General features: G+C 61.3%; 2 protein-coding genes and 1 pseudogene across 2 annotated transcripts; 1 reads left to right on the top strand and 2 right to left on the bottom strand.

Moving 5' to 3' along the window:
- Positions 1 to 3,024: 3,024 nt before the first annotated feature.
- On the bottom strand, positions 3,025 to 3,729 carry LOC135269126 (protein FAM246A-like). Its single transcript, XM_064362912.1, has one exon. It carries the CDS (start codon positions 3,727 to 3,729, stop codon positions 3,025 to 3,027), a length of 705 nt encoding a protein of 234 aa, XP_064218982.1.
- Positions 3,730 to 4,149: 420 nt separating this feature from the next.
- LOC105726896 (uncharacterized) lies at positions 4,150 to 10,935 on the top strand (annotated as a pseudogene).
- A 4,949-nt stretch (positions 10,936 to 15,884) lies between these two features.
- On the bottom strand, positions 15,885 to 16,577 carry LOC135269127 (protein FAM246A-like). The gene has a single exon (XM_064362913.1). The coding sequence runs from the start codon at positions 16,575 to 16,577 to the stop codon at positions 15,885 to 15,887; it is 693 nt and encodes a 230-aa protein (XP_064218983.1).
- Positions 16,578 to 20,518: the final 3,941 nt, after the last annotated feature.

The raw sequence follows: 20,518 nt of genomic DNA on the forward strand, positions 1-20,518 counted from the left end.
GCGGCCAGGTCAAGCGCATGCATGTGATAGATGTCCCAGTGTGGGTGTGCAGCTGTATGCCGGAGCCCCTTCTGCCTTCATCTCACCATGGGGCAGTCGACCTGCAGACTAGGTGGCTAGGTCAGATGCAGGGTGCAAGAGAAGGGGGGCACTGTGACCTGTTCAGGTGTAGGGAAGCAGAGAATGAGTGGTTTCCTGAGGCTGGGCTATTCTCTGGGTATATGGGGGCCATGCTGCTGCACCCCCAGGCTGCCTGTCTGACTCCCACCCAACCCAGAGATGGCAGTCCTTGTTCCTACAGGCCCCACCCACCGGAAGAAGTTGGCCCCTGCCTGTGGGGGCCCAGGCCAGTCCCACATCAACACTGACCTTCACAGGGGCTGGTGGATCTCTACCCTAGGGCCCTTCATCTTCCGAACCTACGACTCGGCACCTCCAGGTCCTTGGACCCCAGAGAATGACAGCCACACAGGTCAGCACCCTGCAGTCAGGACCCCTCCTAGGCAGGGACCAGGAGCCCCTACACATGGGAACTGAGACACCCTACAGGGCCAAGAATCCTCCATAGGGGCTAGCTCCACAGGGAAGGAGCATTCTCGCACAGCAGTCCAGACGCACCCTCTGCATAGGTGCCAGGCCCCACCCTACAAATCACAACCAGCCGTGGCCCCTGAGGACCAGTAGTCAGGCTCTCCAATGGGGCCAGGACCCCTGACCACACATAGCTGGGCTCAGAGCCCCACCCCCAGAGGGCTGCCCCATGCCCTCTTCCACGCCATGCTGTGTGTGGTAGTGGGGGCAGGGTTTCCCCTGCAGTCAGTGGAGTTCTGTTCTGACCAGCAGGAGCTCTGGACACCATGGGTCCCCTTCCACTGGGGAGCAGCCTGGCTTGAGGAGGGCCCTATGCTCCTGCCCTAATGGCACAAGGTGGGCAGGTGGTGGGGTAGAGAGGGTGCCATGTGCCTTCTAACCTTCAGGGCTACTCTGAATGGACACTGATCCTCAGAACCACCTGGAGATTCAGGGGCCTGGGCTGCTGTTGCCTCCCTTCTTCGCAATGCTGCTGCACTTCCACTGGGGGGCCTGAGGCGAGCAGGCTTGGAGCACAGCCTGGACAGGCAGTGCCAGCCTATGGAGGTGGATTTGGGCATGAGGTTGGGTGGCCAGAGGGCCCCACAGAGGTGAGGGGGAGCAAAGTGGGGGCAGCTGGGTATCTCCCACCATCTGTGCCTCCCCCCAGATGCACACGGTCCACATGAACACAAAGTACCAGACGTGGAGGTGGTATCACACCACGCTGGTGGACTCACAGTGCTGGTAGTGAGGGCGAGGCTGTGACTCTACATATGTTTCCGAAAAAGGGGTCCATGGGGATCCCGGAAGTGGACAGGCTGGGCCTGCGGAGTCTGTGGGGGATCACTAGGGTCTATAGGATCTGTGGGAGGATGGGGTGGTGGGAGTGTATGGATCAGCAGGGTCAGTGGGGGTGAGAAGCCTCCAGCCCATTTCCCAGATGCCAGATGCCCCATGCCACTGGGAGCCTCCTGCTTAGATTCCCCCAGCAGAGTTCCCCCTTTAGAGACCCACTCAGAACCCCTCCCATTTGGAGCCCCTCCCAGGAGCAGGACTGTAGCAACACCGATTTCTCCGCCTTTGTGTTGGGCCTGAAGAAGGTGTCTTCCGGCTTGGGGGTTTCTGGGGATGGCGTCAGCGGGGCACGGGGAGGCTGGTTTCAATCCCCCTCCCTCCCCCTCTGAGAGGAATCTGGAGAGGCCCGGGTTCTGATGAGGTAGGAGAGGGTCACTCAGAGGACTCCCACGGAACAGGCAGGCACACTGAGGCCTCAGTGGGATTAGGGCAGGAAATGCCCTTCTTGCAGTGGGGGACCATGCCAGGTCACACCCCCCCACACACACACACCACATTAAGGTTACCCTGTACATTGTTTATTTCACATGGAGGGTCACCCACGCTTGACAGAACCTCAAGCTGAGTCCCAGGCCCATCAGAGCCCAGTGCTAGGGTTGCTAGGGAGGGGGAAGAGCAGGGTTGGTGGGTAGAAGCGGCTGCCGCAGGGACCGAGGCTCCAGGGGAGGCTCCATTTCCCAAGGCCAAGAGATGAGAAGCCGCTGGCTCCAGGTTCCGCTGCAGGCTCTCCTAGCTGGATGGGTGCTGGGCACTGTGGAGGGCTGCCTGGTGTACTATGCCCCAGAGCCTCCCTGGGAGTTGGGCTGTGGAGTCTGCATAGAGGGTGACTCTGGAGAGGTGCTTGTGTCCAGGTGGCTGCCTGTGGGTCTAAGTAAAGGGGTGAGTATTCTTGGTGTCACTGTCCAAAGCAAAGCTGGGTCCACGGGACACGGACTAGGTCAGGCTCTGTGTCCAGGTGACGCTCTCCAGTGAGAGGGGGCCGCTGTCAGAGTGAGGCTGACCGGAGGTTGCTGTGCAGTTGGTGCCATGTGGAATGTGGTTACATACCGTTTAACACCGTCTTGAGGGACATCACTGGCTGCGTGTCTCAGCCACCCTGTGTCCCTGGGGTCTGTGGCCTTATGTGTGGGTGTCACTGTTCCAGTGCATGGATACCCTGCCTCCTCACTGAGATCTTGAAGGGAAAATACCCTGCATGCAGTCAGCCCGGAGGAATGGGAGTCCTGGCTGTTTGTTCCTCTGGAGGCTGACCCAGCCCTGATCCCGACCCAAGGCCCAAAGGCCTAAAGGCCCAGCTCTAAGGTTCCAAGAGGCTCCACCCGGTTCTCCAGCCGGACTCAGTCTCCAGCAAGGACCCCGGCTGTCATCCACATTCCCCAGATGCACGTACCCCACCCTCCGCCCATCCCGCGCCCACCCCCTCTCGCCAGTACCAGAACCCTAGCTGGCGGCACCCGGGGACCCTTCTGGCTCGGAGCCACGGTCCACGAGAGGAACCGAGCTGCTCACTTGCCCCGTCCTGGGAGTACCAGAGCCCCTCCAGCCAGCGGCGACGCCTTCCGCACCTTGCCTAGGCCGCCCTCCGTGCGGCCGCCCTCAGTCCCCGCCACCTTGCGGGGCCCCAGGCGGCACCAGCATCTTCTTGTGGTTCTTCCGGGCGGGGGCTCTGTGCGCTCCGCCGTCTGCTGGGCCGTCCGGGGCGTCGTCGGTGGGCCTGGAGGTGACGACCAGGGCGCTGACGGTGCCAAGCGTCCGCAGCAGGGTGGGGCCGCGGGGCGCAGCGCGGCGCTCGCGTCGGGCAGGCGGCGGTGGCGGTGGCGGTGGCGGTGGCGGTGGCGGAGGCAGCAGCGCGCGCAGGGCATCCAGCTCCGCTCGAAGCTCCGCGCGCAGCGCCTCGATCCCGGCGCCCAGTTCCGTGCGCACCACCGCCAGGCCCTCCTGCAGCCGCCGCTCGCTCACCTCCAGGACCCCTGCTGGGTAGGTGGCCGCGCCGCGCGGCTCCCCACACACCAAGCACACGGAGCCGCGGCTGTGCGCACCGGTCCTCTCGTCCGCACCTGCCGCCCAGGCACCCGTGCGCTCCACCAGCTTCAGCAGCCGCGGCATCTCGGATCGCGCCTCTGCCTCCGCCCGGAGCTGGCCCGGCAGGCGAGCCAGGCGGCCCGGGGCTCGGGCTTCTTCCTGGCCCGGCCCATTGGGCTGTGGCCCCGGGTCCCGCCGGCGGCCGGTGATGCGCCACAGAGCTTCGCTGACTCCGTACCCACTACGCGACTGGGCCCACGCGCAGCTGGGCTCCGCCATCCACACTGCCGCCTCCACCGCTGCCAGTGCCAGGAGCCCCAGGTTGCAGCCTAGCGACCGCTGGGGCCCGGGAGACACACCGTGGAGGGGGCCCCCAGGACAGCTGAGGAACTGGCTAACAAGGCGCCTGCTGACAACCGTGGGAAAATGGAGGGGCGGCGCACAAGGCACCTGCTGGCAAACGCGGGAAACGGGAGGGGCCGGGGCGGGGCGCGCGGAATAGATACTGGAGGGAGAGTCACGCGCACAAAGCACGCGAGACATTAACGGTTCGGTGCGGCAAGGCATGCGCACAAGGCATCTGCTGGCAATGGCGGGGAGGGGTGAAGGTGTGCGCACGAGGCGCCCGCTGGCAATGGCGAGGGAGGGGGCAACGTATGCGCACAAGGCCCCTGCGGGCAATGGCGGGGAGGGGTGAAAGTGTGAGCGCAAGGCACCTGCTGGCAATGGTGAGGGAGGGGGCAACGTATGCGCACAAGGCACCTGCTGGCCATGGCGGGGAGGGGACAAGGTGTGCGCGCGTGGCGCCCGCTGGCAATGGCGGCGGAGGGGGCGATGTACGGGCACGAGGCACCTGCTCGCAACTGCGGGACAGGGGGCGCGGTGGTAGGGTGGGGGGCAGCGCAGGTATAGGTACTGGATGAGAGGCCAGCAAAAAAGGCCCGGAACCCTAACGAACTGGCATGGCAAGACACGGGCACAAGGCACCTGCTGGCAACCTTGGGAAAATGGAGGCGCCAGGCGCACAAGGCGCCTGCTGGCAACCGTGGGAAAATAAGGGGGACCGGCGCACAAGGCACCTGCTGGCAACCGCAGGAAACTGGAGGGGCCGGGGCGGGGCGCGTGAAATAGATACTGGAGGGAGAGGCACGCGCACAAAGCACGCGAGACATTAACGGTTCGGTGCGGCAAGGCATGCGCACAAGGCATCTGCTGGCAATGGCGGGGAGGGGTCAAGGTGTGCGCACGAGGCGCCCGCTGGCAATGGCGGCGGACGGGGCAATGTACGGGCAAGAGGCACCTGCTGGCAACTGCGGGTCAGGGGGTGCGGTGGTAGGGTGAGGGGCAGCGCAGGTATAGGTACTGGATGAGAGGCCAGCACAAAACACCTGGAACCCTAACGAACTGTCATGGCAAGACACGGGCACAAGACACCTGCTGGCAACCGTGGGAAAATGGAGGGACTGGCGCACAAGGCGCCTGCTGGCAACCGTGGGAAAATGGAGGCGCCGGCGCACAAGGCACCTGCTGGCAAACGCGGAAAACTGGCGGGGCCGGGGCGGGGCGCGCGATATAGATACTGGAGAGAGAGGAACGCGCACAAAGCACGCGAGACATTAACGGATCGGTACGGCAACGTATGCGCACTTGGCACCTGCTGGCAATGGCGGGGAGGGGTCAAGGTGTGCGCGAGAGGCGCCTGCTGGCAATGGCGGCAGAGGGGGCAATGTACGGGCACGAGGCACCTGCTGGCAACTGCGCGACGGGGTCGCGGTGGGGGGTGGGAGGGCAGCGCGGGTATAGGTACTGGAGGAGATGCGATCACAAAAGACCCAGAACCTTAACGAACTGGCATGGCAAGACACGGGCACAAGGCGCCTGCTGGCAACCGTGGGAAATTGGAGGGGCCGGCACAAGGCACCTGCTGACAAAAGCGGGAAAATGGAGGGGCCGGGGCGGGGAGCGCAAAATAGGTACTGGAGGGAGAGGCACGCGCACAAAGCTTGAGAGACATTAACGTTTCGTTGCGGCAAGGTATGTGCACAAGGCACCTGCTGGCAATGGCAGGGAGTGGTCAAGATGTGCGCACGAGGCGCCCGCTGGCAATGGCGGGGGATGGGGTAACGTATGCTCACAAGGCGCCTGCTGGCAATGGCGGGGAGGAGTCAAAGGGTGAGCACGAGGCACCTGCTGGCAATGGCAGGGAGGAGTCAACGTGTGTGCGCGAGGTGCCTGCTGCAATGGCGGCAGAGGAGGCAATGTACGGGCACAAGGCACCTGCTGGCAACTGCGGGATTGGCGGCGCGGTGGTGGGGTGGATGGGCAGCGCGGGCATTAGGTACTGGATGAGAGGCGAGCACAAAAGACCCGGAACGTTAACGAACTGGTGTGGCAAGACACGCGCACGAGGCACCCTCTGGCAACCGCGGGAAAATGGAGGGGCCCGGTCGGAGCGGGAGAAATAGGTACTGGAGGGAGAGGCACGTGCGCAAAGCACGCGGGACATTAACGATTCGGTGCGGGAAGGTATGAGCACAAGGCACCTGCTGGCAATGGCGGGGAGGCGTCAAGGTGTGCGCGAGGCACCTGCTGGCAATGGCGGGGGAGGGGGCAACGTATGCGCGCAAGGTGCCTGCTGGCAATGGCGGGGAGGGGTGAAAGTGTGCGCGCGAGGCGCCTGCTGGCAATGGCGGCGGAGGGGGCAATGTATGGGCACAAAGCACCTCCTGGCAATGGCTGGGAGGGGTCAAGGTGTGCGCGCGAGGCGCCCGCTGGCAATGGCGGGGGAGGGGGCAACGTATGGGCACAAAACGCCTGCTGGCTATGGCGGGGAGGGGTCAAGGTGTGCTCGCGAGGCGCCTGCTGGCAATGGCGGTGGAGGGGGCAGTGTAAGGGCACAAGGCACTTGCTGGCAACCGCGGGCAAATTTAGGAGCCGGGGCGGTGTGCGCGAAATAGGTACTGGAGGGAGGGGCAGGCACACAAAGCACGCGAGACATTAATGGATCGGTGCGGCAAGGTACGGGCACGAGGGCACCTGCTGGCAGTGGCGGGGGAGGGGACAACGTATGCCCACAAGGCGCCTGCTGGCAATGGCGGGGAGGGGTCAAGGTGTGTGCGTGAGGCGCCTGCTGGCAATGGCGGCGGAGGGGGCAATGTATGGGCACAAGGCACCTGCTGGCAATAGCCCAGACCCAGGAGCCAGTCACTCGTATGTAAAGATACCATGGTGACAGTCCCTCTTGTCATGTCAGGCAGCTCTGTGAGGTGGGAGGAAAGCATTGGTTCTGTGCTGCTGGCCCAGAGTTGGAGTCTGCCACCCATCTGAAAGTGGGCACCATTCCTCAAGGCTATGTAGCTAAGGAGGAGTGGCAGGCCGCTGAACCCTGGTCTGTCTCTGTCTCTGATGAGAAGTGCAGAGGTGTCCAATCCCATCTCCCCTGTGCATGAGGCCCCCTAACACACAAAAACCTATAGTGTACTTGGAGGCAATGCCACCCCAAGGAGGCCAGCTCCTCGCATACTCACACGTCTCAGCAGAATGGGCATCATGGGGCTGGTGCTGTTGGCTGAAAGGTCTCGGTCCTGCTTGTTTGGTTAGCTGCCTTAGCTCTTGCATGATTGGGGGATGCGGAAAAGACTTGCATTCGACCCCTGCCCTCAGGACACAGATTGTCAGTCTTCCAGGCTAGGACCAGCTTCCCGCAGAGGATGTCGGTGGCTGGCAGCAAGTCCCAGATGCCTCTGTGGGCCAGGCTGCAGAGCAGGGTGGGGGCTGTGAGGGGCTGGCCAGGAGTTAGGTGCATCACCAGGGCCTTGTGCTGTTAGCTTTTAGAGATGGCGTGTGGTAATGACAGGCAGCCTAGGCACAGTGGCTCATGCCTGTAATCCAGCACTCTGGAAGGCTGAGGCGGGAGGAGGGGTCTCACTGTGTTGCCCAGGTTGATTCAAGACCAGCCTGTGAGACCTGTATCTCCAAAAAAAATTCAAACCTAGCCAGGCATAGTGGGCACACCTGTAGTCCCAGCTACTGGGTGGGCTGAGACTGCAGGATCACCTGAGCCCAGGAATTCAAAGCTGTCATGAGCCACGATCATGTCACTGCACGCCGACATGCAGTCTTTTAAGATCCTATCTCTTAAAAGAAAAAAAAAGTACTAAAAATCAGGCAAAACAAAGCGAGTCAACTCCCTACCACACAGCCTGCCTTGGATTGGAGCTTCCTGTAGACACCCGTGTGGTTTTCCAGCTCGCTTGCTCCAGCCCTGTTGCCCACACTTTGGTTGCCACATTCCAGCTGCAGCCCTGAATGTTCTTCCACCCACCCTGGGCCCAGTGCCTTCCTGATGGCAAATGCCGCTGCCTTCCTGCCGAGTGGGGTCTCCACCCGTACTGAATCTGAGACTGTTTCCCTTTGGGCCCCTCTGTTCTAGTGACTTCTGGTCAGTGTGTCTCCCTCACCTCACACTGATGGCGGGACAGGCCGGTGTCAGCTGTTCGGGATGTGCCCTGCACCTTGCATATACCAGGTTCCCAGCCACAGGGAGCGATCGCTACAACAGGGGTTGTGTGTGGCAGGCTTCCCCTTCAAAATCTGAGGCTCGGGGGCATTCAGGCAGGAGGTGTTCCCTGGTTCTGCCCAGCTCCCCTGCATCCCCTGTGCCAGGCTCATACCTGCCTCATACCCCTCTCTCTCTTTCTGCAGATGATGATGTTTTTGAGCCCGAGGAGGTCAGCCTGCCAGCACCTGGGGATGGCGACAGTGAAGGTGCATTACCCCGGCGCCTGGAGCAGCCTCTGCCCACTGCAGGGGTCTCTCTGGCAGACCTGGAAGACTCTGCCGACAGCAGCAGTGCCCTGCTTGTGCCCCCTGACTCTGCCCGGAGTGGGAGCACCCCAGTTGCAGAGGCACTGCCAGGGGGCGGCCGCCACAGCTGCAGCTCCCTCAATACTGTGGTGTAGATGGTCCAGCCTGTACCCTAACGGTCTGGGAGCACATGTATGCTGTCGAAAACACCTGTAGGAGACTTGAAAGGCCCCTGTTCCAGCCTCGACCCCGTGCACTACCTCACATCACTGGCAGGCACGCGTGTGTACAAAGACCATGGCCCGCCTCCTGCCAAAAGAAGTGATGGCTTGCACCAAGCTTCCCTGAGGGCTTCAGAAACATGCATAGCTTTGGGTCACTGTCTCCTCATTTTTAAATGGCAGAAGAGTGACAAAATTATTCAGACCCACAGTTTAGAGGCAGGGAATGAAGAAGGTACTGTGGGGCCATGGCCACACCCGACATGTCTTTGGCGGGCTTGCTTGCTTCAGTGTGCTGTCCAGAGAGGCCTGCTGACCAGTCACCCAGCCTGGGTCGGGCACAGCGGGGGCTGCCATGGTGCCCCTTGCTGGCCGCCCTCAGGAGGGGGCCTCTGGGCTCTCAGGGTGGTATAGGCAGTGGGTCTGCTTCAGGGAGACAGCCTCTGAGTTTGCCACAACGACTGCCCTGGAGATGGCCCCCACGAGGCCAGTTGTGAACATCAAGGTGGCCCTGCCCCTGGCTGGGAGCTCCCTGGGGCTCTGGAACCTGAAGCCCTGAGAAGGAGAGCTTGGAAGGAGATTGAGCTGTTCACTATGTCTTTCCATCTGGGCGCTCTGCAGCCCAGCTCTGTGGCAGGAGGCCTGACCCCAGCCCATCAGTCCCTCCCAGCATTGCTGTGCATGGCTTCCCCAGGAGGAAGCTCTGGAGTGGCGCTGAGGCCCCAGGTGCTCTGCCAGGGCCTGGGGGCTGAGCTGCCTCCTGCCTCTCCTCTCTGGAGCCATGAGCTCCTGCCTCCTGTCGAATTGCCCCTGGGCTTGCCCCCTGACCTGGTTTGTGCCATAAAGAGTTGCTTCATTGGGGGAGGGGTGACTGAAACCACCATCCTGGGCTGTATCTGTCTCCTTAGAGTCGACTCCTTAAACCACCACCACTGCTGCAGCTCTGCCCAGCAGCCGCGTGCACACCTCGGCCCCTCCTCAGCAGTGCAGGGGCTGTGGGCTCTGCCTGGGACCCTTTTCCCTAAAAGACCCTGTTACCTGCTACCGGGCAGTGGTCTTGAAGCCTGACACAGGGCCTTTAACGTTTCTGAGGTTTGCAGATTAAGCGGGTTCTGTGCGATTTTTAGCATATCCATATCTTTTCTACGTTGAATGTCTGGATCTTTCCTTTATATGTTTGTGTCTCTGTGTGTGTATGTGGCCAAGTGTTTGCAGGTGAGGGTGGCGCATGGAACTTTGCCGATGGGCGGGGGCCCACTCTTCCAGGGCCGTCGATGCATCCTGGGCTGTGCTGAGGCAGGGCTGTGTTTCGCTTAGTCTTTTCAGACCAGCAGGACGGCACCTGGCAGGTCTGGCAGGAGCATGCCGTTCTGTGGTGCTGCTTGGGGATGGACTCCACACACAGTCCACAATTCTTGACACGTTCTCACACTGTGTCTGGAGACCCGTTTTTTTCCATCCCGTGTGGAATGAGAATCTTGAGTTGCCACAGACTTGGCCTTCATGCCAGATCTGTGTTCTGTCACTGAATTGCTTGGCCTACTGGAGGCTGTGTGCTGGCAGGCTTGTGCTCCCCTTGCAGAAGGGCTGCTACTTCCTTGACAAGGAAGTTCTGGCCACAAGACTCCCATGCTGGCTGCAGAGGACAAAGCAGGAAGCGCATCATGCATGGGACAGAGCAGCCAGGTTCCAGAGCAGGTGGCATGTGCGTTCCGGGTGCCTGGTGACCGTCGAGGGCCTGAGGACCACATTGCAGAGTCCCCCACGGACCTGAGCCCAAGAGCTCAGAGAATTCCTACCGGGCCTCAAAGCTCTGTGCAGGACAGGGTGGCTACCATGAGATGTGTAGGACTGGAAAGCTTCCTTTGGGGACCAGAGGAACATTAGGGTCAGTTAGACATGTAGGGGGCATTGAGGAAGGGGCTAAAGTGGACCATGCCAGCTGCAGAGGGTGGGCCTATGAGCTGGCCAGGGTTTTCTGGATGGCCCTTTCCCCATGGGCCTCTACAACTACTTAGGTCAACTGGCACCTCAGGCTGGGCAGAATGCCCATTTGCATGGCTGCCCAGAACTCCGCAACCACTGCAGCTCCAGGGTGCGTGAGGAGAGCCGGACTCGCTCATCTGTCCTTGCACCACCATCCAGAATGCCCCTTTTACAAGGCCTGCTGCAGCCCCCAGTCTCACCAGAGTCCTGGGGCCATGCTTGCCGAGCCCTGTGCTCCAGGGATCCTCCTTCCCCAGGACCACCTTGCCACATTTGCAGAGACCAGGTGCCCTCTGACCTGCCTTGCAGAGGTGGGATTTGATACTGTATGTTGTCTCAATGCCTCTTTTTTAATGTTTTCCTTTCATTAAGGGTTTTTAGTTTGGGTTTAATTTTGGTTGGGTTGGCACTAACTCTTAAGATGCTGTGAGAACCATTTCATCCAAATGCCAAATAAACTTGTGTTCTGGAAGAGGCGTGGTCCTCGGTGTGACCCCCATGGCTGCCACAGGCTAAGGTGGAAGAGGCAGCACCCACCTTTCAGCAGAATGCTCCTAGGCTTTGCAGCCCTTGCAGGTATATCACGAATCCCCTGAGGACCAGGTAGAGCTGAGCTTGGAGCCCCCAGGTGGGGTGTGCAGAGAGCAGCAGCCCTGGGCTGCCTACAGCTATCCTGTAGCACACATCCCTGCTTGGGACATTGGTTGCTGCTTTGGCAGGGTTTCCTGACTTGCACAGGATCCACATAAAAGCTTGACACCATCTGAGAGCCACCATGGGATGGGGTGTCAGGGCAGAGCTTGGAACTTGGCCATCAGCCCCATCTCCTCTAAGCTCCCCTTACTATCCAGGTGGCTGGAAACAGACCTTCCCTGCAGTGCAAGCCACCTAGGGTTCCAGAGTAGTCTAGGTCCTCTGGGGCTTCACACCTGTCCAGCAGGGGCATCTCAAGGTTTCAGAGGGTAGGGGGTCCAGGAAGGGTAATTGCATGTCCTGCCCTGGGGCGTTCCAGGTGCGTATGTTGGAGGAAGTCCTGCGGCTGGATACAAGAGGGGTCAGGGTTAGGAAAGGAACTGGTAAGTCCCTTGGCAGGGATGGGAGCCTCAAGGAGGCAGCCCCTCTTTTTTGAATCCCATCTGCTGGGGCAGGAGTGGAATGGGGATGTTGAGTTCTGGGCACACAGGTCGCTGTCAGCATCCTGGACAGAGCCCCAAGCCCTGCCTCTGGGTAGAGGCCACCTTCCATCCCCTACGTAGGAAGGGCCCTGCCCTCTGGAAATGGAAAGAGGCTCAAGGTGCAAAGCAGTCCCCTCCTCTGACCTGCAGGGCTCCGTCTTGGCCTGGATCCCCAGAGGGGCCCAGGTAGGAGGGAGGCTGTGGTCTTGGGGTGGGGTGGAGGTTCCACGCCCACAGTGGGGCAGGAGACGTCCTACACCTTCCTCCCATTCTTGCCCGAAAGTCACAGTCGCTGGGGTCAAAGGTGCCCCCACTGTTTGAACTTTCTTGCTGGTGGCTTTGGCATGTCGTTATGGTCCCCAGCCTGTTTCCTTGACTATAAATGGAGGTAATAATAGGTCACTCCTCCCCTGCAGGATTAACCTCAGCAATTGTTGCTGACACTCAGCACAGCCCTGGGACCAGTGCGCATCTGGGTGGGTTTGGAGCACTCCATCTCTTCTTGGTGGCCCCGCCTGGGCACCGCCCCCTCCCACCCTCTCCTCGACGGCCACACCCCTAGTCCACCTAGATAATGAGTAAATATGTAGCAGCCTGGCTCCGAGCTCTAGCCGCTTTCTAGTCCTTCAGAGCTGCTCTGCCACTGCGCCACACAGGCCCCTGGCGAGTGCTCACCTTTCTAGTGGTGCAGTTGAGACTGCGCACCAGGACTCTGTCCATCTGGTCTCCAATCTACCCTCTTTCGCCACGCTCCACCTCCCCCTTAGGTCTTGCCACTGAGGGTGGAGAGGGACTGGGGGCAGAAAATACTGGGGTAGGGGTGACGGGGCCTCCACTGGCCTAAGCCCCTGCCCCTACTTCATTCTTGGACTCCAGCTGACGGGATGGGGCTTGGAGAGGGCCCACATGACTGGCCTCTCAGCTCAGCCCCTGCCCACTATCTCTGTCGGTGCCTGGTGCTACGACTTACAGGACCCAAAGTGTGGTGAGGACAGTGTCATGTGAGGCTGTGTCCTGGGACCACCAGAGCACGTGCCAGTGGTGCAAGAGTGGCCAAGAGACAGTCTGCACACTGCACTCTGTGGTCTCTGCAGGTTTCTGTCTGCAGTCCTCTGCCCCAGTGACTGGGCATCAAGTGCAAGTGCGTGACTGTCCCCCTGTGTGTGAGTCTGGGTCTGCTGTGATCACCAGTCCTGAGTCAGTCAAGGCTGGTGTGCCTGTTGCTGCGGCCAGTTCAAGCGCATGCATGTGATAGAGGTCCCAGTGTGGGTGTGCACCTGTGTGCCGGAGCCCCTTCTGCCTTCATCTCACCATGGGGCAGTCGACCTGCAGACTAGGTGGCTAGGTCAGATGCAGGGTGCAAGAGAAGGGGGGCACTGTGACCTGTTCAGGTGTAGGGAAGCAGAGAATGAGTGGTTTCCTGAGGCTGGGCTATTCTCTGGGTATATGAGGGCCATGCTGCTGCACCCCCAGGCTGCCTGTCTGACCCCCACCCAACCCAGAGATGGCAGTCCTAGTTCCCACAGGCCCCACCCACCGGAAGAAGCTGGCCCCTGCCTGTGGGGGCCCAGGCCAGTCCCCCATCAACACTGACCTTCACAGGGGCCGGTGGATCTCTACCCTAGGGCCCTTCATCTTCCGAGGCTACGACTCAGCACCTCTAGGTCCTTGGACCCCGGAGAATGACAGCCACACAGGTCAGCACCCTGCAGTCAGGACCCCTCCTAGGCAGGGACCAGGAGCCCCTACACATGGGAGCTGAGACATCCTACAGGGCCAAGAATCCTCCATAGGGGCTAGCTCCACAGGGAAGGAGCATTCTCACACAGCAGTCCAGACGCACCCTCTGCATAGGTGCCAGGCCCCACCCTACAAATCACAACCAGCCGTGGCCCCTGAGGACCAGTAGTCAGGCTCTCCAATGGGGCCAGGACCCCTGACCACACATAGCTGGGCTCAGAGCCCCACCCCCGGAGGGCTGCCCCATGCCCTCTTCCATGCCATGCTGGGTGTGGTAGTGGGGGCAGGGTTTTCTCTGCAGTCAGTGGAGCCCTGTTCTGACCAGCAGGAGCTCTGGACACCATGGGTCCCCTTCCACTGGGGAGCAGCCTGGCTTGAGGAGGGCCCTATGCTCCTGCCCTAATGGCACAAGGTGGGCAGGTGGTGGGGTAGAGAGGGTGCCATGTGCCTTCTAACCTTCAGGGCTACTCCGAATGGACACTGATCCTCAGAACCACCTGGAGATTCAGGGGCCTGGGCTGCTGTTGCCTGCCTACTTCACACTGCTGCTGCACTTCCACTGAGGGGGCCTGAGGCGAGCAGGCTCGGAGCAAAGCCTGGACAGGCAGCGCCAGCCTATGGAGGTGGACTTGGGTTGGGTGGCCAGAGGGCCCCACAGAGGTGAGGGGGAGCAAAGTGGGGGCAGCCGGGTATCTCCCACCATCTGTGCCTCCCCCCAGATGCACACGGTCCACATGAACACAAAGTACCAGAACGTGGAGGCGACGTCACACCACGCTGGTGGACTCACAGTGCTGGTAGTGAGGGCGAGGCTGTGACTCTACGTATGTTTCCGAAAAAGGGGTCCATGGGGATCCCGGAAGTGGACAGGCTGGGCCTGCGGAGTCTGTGGGGGATCACTAGGGTCTATGGGATCTGTGGGGGGATGGGGTGGTGGGAGTGTATGGATCAGCAGGGTCAGTGGGGGTGAGAAGCCTCCAGCCCATTTCCCAGATGCCAGATGCCCCATGCCACTGGGAGCCTCCTGCTTAGATTCCCCCAGCAGAGTTCCCCCTTTAGAGACCCCCACTCAGAACCCCTCCCATTTGGAGCCCCTCCCAGGAGCAGGACTGTAGCAACACCGATTTCTCCGCCTTTGTGTTGGGCCTGAAGAAGGTGTCTTCCGGCTTGGGGGGTTCTGGGGATGGCGTCAGCGGGGCACGAGGAGGCTGGTTTCAATCCCCCTCCCTCCCCCTCTGAGAGGAATCTGGAGAGGCCCGGGTTCTGATGAGGTAGGAGAGGGTCACTCAGAGGACTCCCACGGAACAGGCAGGCACACTGAGGCCTCAGTGGGATTAGGGCAGGAAATGCCCTTCTTGCAGTGGGGGACCATGCCAGGTCACACCCCCCCACACACACACACCACATTAAGGTTACCCTGTACATTGTTTATTTCACATGGAGGGTCACCCACGCTTGACAGAACCACAAGCTGAGCCCCAGGCCCATCAGAGCCCAGTGCTAGGGTTGCTAGGGAGGGGGAAGAGCAGGGTTGGTGGGTAGAAGGCGCTGCCGCAGGGACCGAGGCTCCAGGGGAGGCTCCATTTCCCAAGGCCAAGAGATGAGAAGCCGCTGGCTCCAGGTTCCGCTGCAGGCTCTCCTAGCTGGGTGGGTGCTGGGCACTGTGGAGGGCTGCCTGATGTACTATGCCCCAGAGCCTCCCTGGGAGTTGGGCTGTGGAGTCTGCATAGAGGGTGACTCTGGAGAGGTGCTTGTGTCCAGGTGGCTGCCTGTGGGTCTAAGTAAAGGGGTGAGTATTCTTGGTGTCACTGTCCAAAGCAAAGCTGGGTCCACGGGACACGGACTAGGTCAGGCTCTGTGTCCAGGTGACGCTCTCCAGTGAGAGGGGGCCGCTGTCAGAGTGAGGCTGACCGGAGGTTGCTGTGCAGTTGGTGCCATGTGGAATGTGGTTACATACCGTTTAACACCGTCTTGAGGGACATCACTGGCTGCGTGTCTCAGCCACCCTGTGTCCCTGGGGTCTGTGGCCTTATGTGTGGGTGTCACTGTTCCAGTGCATGGATACCCTGCCTCCTCACTGAGATCTTGAAGGGAAAATACCCTGCATGCAGTCAGCCCGGAGGAATGGGAGTCCTGGCTGTTTGTTCCTCTGGAGGCTGACCCAGCCCTGATCCCGACCCAAGGCCCAAAGGCCTAAAGGCCCAGCTCTAAGGTTCCAAGAGGCTCCACCCGGTTCTCCAGCCGGACTCAGTCTCCAGCAAGGACCCCGGCTGTCATCCACACTCCCCAGACGCACGTACCCCATCCTCCGCCCATCCCGCGCCCACCCCATCTCGCCAGTACCAGAACCCTAGCTGGCGGCACCCGGGGACCCTTCTGGCTCAGAGCCACGGTCCACGAGGGGAACCGAGCTGCTCACTTGCCCCGTCCTGGGAGTACCAGAGCCCCTCCAGCCAGCGGCGACGCCTTCCGCACCTTGCCTAGGCCGCCCTCCGTGCGGCCGCCCTCAGTCCCCGCCACCTTGCGGGGCCCCAGGCGGCACCAGCATCTTCTTGTGGTTCTTCCGGGCGGGGGCTCTGTGCGCTCCGCCGTCTGCTGGGCCGTCCGGGGCGTCGTCGGTGGGCCTGGAGGTGGCGACCAGGGCGCTCACGGTGCCAAGCGTCCGCAGCAGGGTGGGGCCGCGGGGCGCAGCACGGCGCCCGCGTCGCGCAGGCGGCGGTGGCGGTGGCGGTGGCGGAGGCAGCAGCGCGCGCAGGGCATCCAGCTCCGCTCGAAGCTCCGCGCGCAGCGCCTGGATCCCGGCGCCCAGTTCCGTGCGCACCGCCGCCCGGCCCTCCTGCAGCCGCCGCTCCCTCACCTCCAGGACCCCTGCTGGGTAGGTGGCCCCGCCGCGCGGCTCCCCACACACCAAGCACACGGAGCCGCGGCTGTGCGCACCGGTCCTCTCGTCCGCACCTGCCGCCCGGGCCCCAGTGCGCTCCACCAGCTTCAGCAGCCGCGGCATCTCGGATCGCGCCTCCGCCTCCGCCCGGAGCTGGCCCGGCAGGCGAGCCAGGCGGCCCGGGGCTCGGGCTTCTTCCTGGCCCGGCCCATTGGGCTGTGGCCTCGGGTCCCGCCGGCGGCCGGTGCCGCGCCGCAGAGCTTCGCTGACTCCGTACCCACTACGCGACTGGGCCCACGCGCAGCCGGGCTCCGCCATTCACGCTGCCGCCTCCACCGCTGCCAGTGCCAGGAGCCCCAGGTTGCAGCCTAGCGACCGCTGGGGCCCGGGCGACACACCGTGGAGGGGGCCCCCGGGACAGCTGTAGGAACCACCAAAGCCCTGGGGGATCCGGCCTGGGGCGCAGGGAACTCCGGCAGGGCTGATCGCGGCGGTCCGGCTCCCAGGGGACCCTGGAGGACTAAAGACGTTGTGGGCAGGTCCCCACAAAGGGCATGGCCCAGTTTCTGGGCAGAGGTGACATAGAGCATCGCCAGCTGAAGCCCAGGGACCAGCCCCCACAGACCCAAGTCAAGAACCGAGCTGACATTTTCCACTGGAAACTACTGTCTCCATCATAGTCAAGGGAAGGCCGGGGGTGGTCATGGGCTCCACAGCCCTCCTCAATGGCTCAGGGCCACCTCCTTCCATGTTGTCTAGGCCATTACCTCCTCACCCTGCCCCCAGTCCACACAGCTGAAGGAATCCATCCTAGTGGCATCTCCAGCCCCAAGCTGCCGCCTCCTCCACGCAAGCTCTTCAGGGTCTCCCTTATTCTCCAAGGCGCCGGCCTAGGGCCTCTGGAAATCCCTGCCCATCTTACGCTGGGTTTTTGTTTTGTTTTGTTTTTATAAACAGGATCTTGCTGTGTTGCCCAGGCTGGGGTGCAGTGGTGCAATCTTAGCTCACTGCAGCCTCCACCTCCTGGGCTCAAATGATCCTCCCACCTCAGCCTCCTGAGTCGATGAGACTACAAGTGTGCACCACCATGCCCCGCTAAATTTTTAAAAAATTTTTGTAAACTGGGCACATTGGCTTACACCTGTAATCCCAACACTTTGGGAGGCCGAAGTGGGTGGATCACCTCAGGTCAGGAGTTCAAGACCAGCCCGGCCAATGTGATAAAACCCCATCTCTACTAATAATACAAAAATTAGCTGGGCGTGGTGGCGCATGCCTGTAATCCCAGCTACTCCAAGGGCTGAGGCAGGAGAATTGCTTGAACCCGGGAGGCAGAAGTTGCAGTGAGCTGAGATCATGCCATTGCACTCCAGCCTGGACGACAACAGTGAAACTCCGTCAAAAAAAAAAAAAAAAAAAAAATTTCTAGAGACAGGGTCTCACTGTGTTTCCCAGGTTGGTCTTGAACTCCTGGCCTCAAGTGATTCTCCTGTCTTGGCCTCCCAAAATGCTGGGATTACAGGCGTGAGCCACCATGTCCAAACCTGTCTGTCCTTAACTTCCTCTAACCCAACAGTCTTCCTCGCCCCTCTGGGTCTTTCCATAGTTCCCCCACCCCTCATTTTTCTGGTGGCTCTCACTTCCCACTTGGGCCGGGAAATCTTCCTTGACCGCCCCATCCCACACTGGGGACCTCGAGCCCCTCCCTCGCAACACCCTTCACAGTTGTATTTAAATGACTCTGTTTTCCATCCACCCACAGTGGGGTTTCTGAGCCCAGGGCTGGGTCATCTCTCCTGGGCTGAGTGTGGCACTAAGCATGCTGAGTGCTAGTCTGCACAGAGGCCAGGCCCGCGTGGACCCCAGGACACAGCTGTCAGTGGCTGTCTTGCCATGGAGTGAGGGGATGAATCGGCAGGACTGGGATCTTCTTCCCTTTTACAGTAGGAGGCTGGGGAGAGGAGCTTGCCAGCCCATCCACCTCTGCAGCCTGGCATCTGAGGCCCTCATGGTATCCCTGCTGGCATGCCTGCCCCTGCAGCCCTTCCACCCTCTGTGGAGCGCTCACCGCTGCACCCCGTTCCTTCTCACCCCAGTGCCTTTGCATGAGCAGTGCCGCCTGTGGCCATTGCAGGGCCCTAGGTATGGGCAGAGGGTAGTATCCCACACAGCCTGTGGTTCTCCCTGTACCCCCAGGGGCCAGTTAGCACTCTGGGTGCCCTGGACCCTGGGGCCTCCCTCAGCAAATTGTGGAGGGGGGCCTGGCACGAACACAGGCTGGTCTGGAACGGGACATGGCAAGACAGCCCCTGGAAGCTGTGTCCCCGGGGGCTGCAGGTCAGTGCATTGTGTGCATGTGTGGGTGGGGAATTGAGGCGACCAGTAATGTTGTCCTCAAGCAGCTGCTGAGGAGAAGGCTGGGTCCCTCTAGTCATTGTTCATTCACTCGATCACTGCCTGCAGCCTGCCTCTCTGGAAGGTGCAGGAGGAGGTGAGAGTTCAGCACTCTGTCAACCTCTCAGACTCCCCCATTCCTGCTGAGTCACCTGTCCCCTGGGACCTCCAGCAGCTGGCTCTGCTGATCCCTAGAGCCTCATTGGCCATGCTTCCCATCCCCTCAGTCATTAAAACACTGCCAACAAAGGAGCCCTGGTTTCCTTCCCCAGCCCTGCTGGAGACTGGCTGTGTGACCCAGGGGCTCTGCCCTTTCTGAGCCAAGCCTTCACGTGTGAAATGAAAATACCTCTGAGGTCCCCAGGAGGGGTGACAGGGAGGCCCGGGCAGTGAAGAAGGTGCAGGAGAGAGTCCAGATTTGGCAGAAAGAGCTGCTACTTTTGTGATCTCTGCCTGGAGGTTTATGGACAGGCTGGAAGATAAGGTGAGCCTTTGCAATGAGTCCAGATTAGGGCTTGTTCCTGCAGGGGCTACAGATGTGGGGGCTGGCTCTTGTGGCAGAGGGTCCCAAAGTCATGGGCATGGAGAAGATGGGTTGGTGGGAGCAAGGGCAGAATGGGAGCGGTGTCCCAGGGACCCTGCTGGGCCCTGAGGAGGACTGCAGAGGTGTTGGTGAGGGGCGGGCGTGCAGGTGTGTCAGCACAACCCTGAGCCCCCGAGCTCAAGTGCAGTGATGGCCGTGAAGTAGGTGTTGGGGACCCTGGCCTGAGCTTCACCAGTGGTGGGGCTGGGGTGGACACTGGGGCCTGGCAGAGAGGAGATGGCATGGGGGCTGTCCCTCAGGGAGCGTGGCAGAGTGGCAGGGTGGGGCTGTACACAGGTCTGCTCTCCAGTTCCTCTGGGAAGCTCCTCAAATCCAGCCAGCCCCAGCTGCCCCGGCACAGAGGAGCTGACTGCGGCTCCCGGGCAGGGCCTGCTCCTTCCCCTCCTGTCCCCCTCAGTGTGCTTTGGGCCAGGGGCCAGACACAGTGGGGGAAGGAAGGCTGGCTGTGCCTGTGGGAAGCCACCAACTCCCAGGGCTGTCCCTGGGCCCAGGCTGTAGCTCTGTGCATTCAGGCGTGCAGGCTGGGTGAGCGACTAGCTACCTTGTCACTCAGTAATACATTCACAGTGGGGGGTCAGAGGAAACTCCAGGGCTCTGCCTAACTTGACCAGGGGTCCCAATGGGGCCGTCTCTCCATGTGACTTAATTGTCATCACTTTTGTGCTCTATGGCTGTTAAATAAACCCTGGCAGCCACCTCGGCTGGAGGTTTTATGTCCCAGAGCCCAAGGGTAGCTGGGAGCCAGCAGAGCGCTCAGGCGGCAGGGCCAGGCCAGCTCTGCGTGTGGGAGGGGGCTCTGGGGGCCTCCAAGGGCTGCTGCAGGGACCCAGCGGGGTGGGGGCGGAGGCAGAGGGTGTGATCAGAGTGAAGGTAGAGATGCAGGCAGAGTCATTGAAGCTGGCTCTGGGGTCTGTGTGGGAAGGGGCACACGTGGCAGGGGCTTGAGAGGTAAGCTAGGGAGGTGGCAGGGTCTTGGAGCTGCCTCCTAAAGGTGGCGGGAGATTCGGGAGGAGCAGGGAACAGGAGCATCCAGCAGGTTGTCTGATCCACACTGAGGGCCCGGCCATGCTGGTTGGGACAGGAAGGCTCATCCTGGAACTGATCCTGGAGGGGCCATGTGGGCCAAGGGTCTGGTCATGGCCCCTGGCCCTCTGCTCAGACTACAGAGAACAGGACACCTGTCCGTCCTTTGCTGTGACTGCACTGCTTGCTCTGGGAGCAGCTGCTGGGCCTTTGGAGGAGGAGGGAGGTTGGCCTGGCT

Source organism: Aotus nancymaae, unplaced genomic scaffold (genome assembly GCF_030222135.1).
Source record: "Aotus nancymaae isolate 86718 unplaced genomic scaffold, 86718_ANA_hifiasm-v0.15.2.pri h1tg000049l, whole genome shotgun sequence".
NCBI lineage: Eukaryota > Metazoa > Chordata > Mammalia > Primates > Aotidae > Aotus > Aotus nancymaae.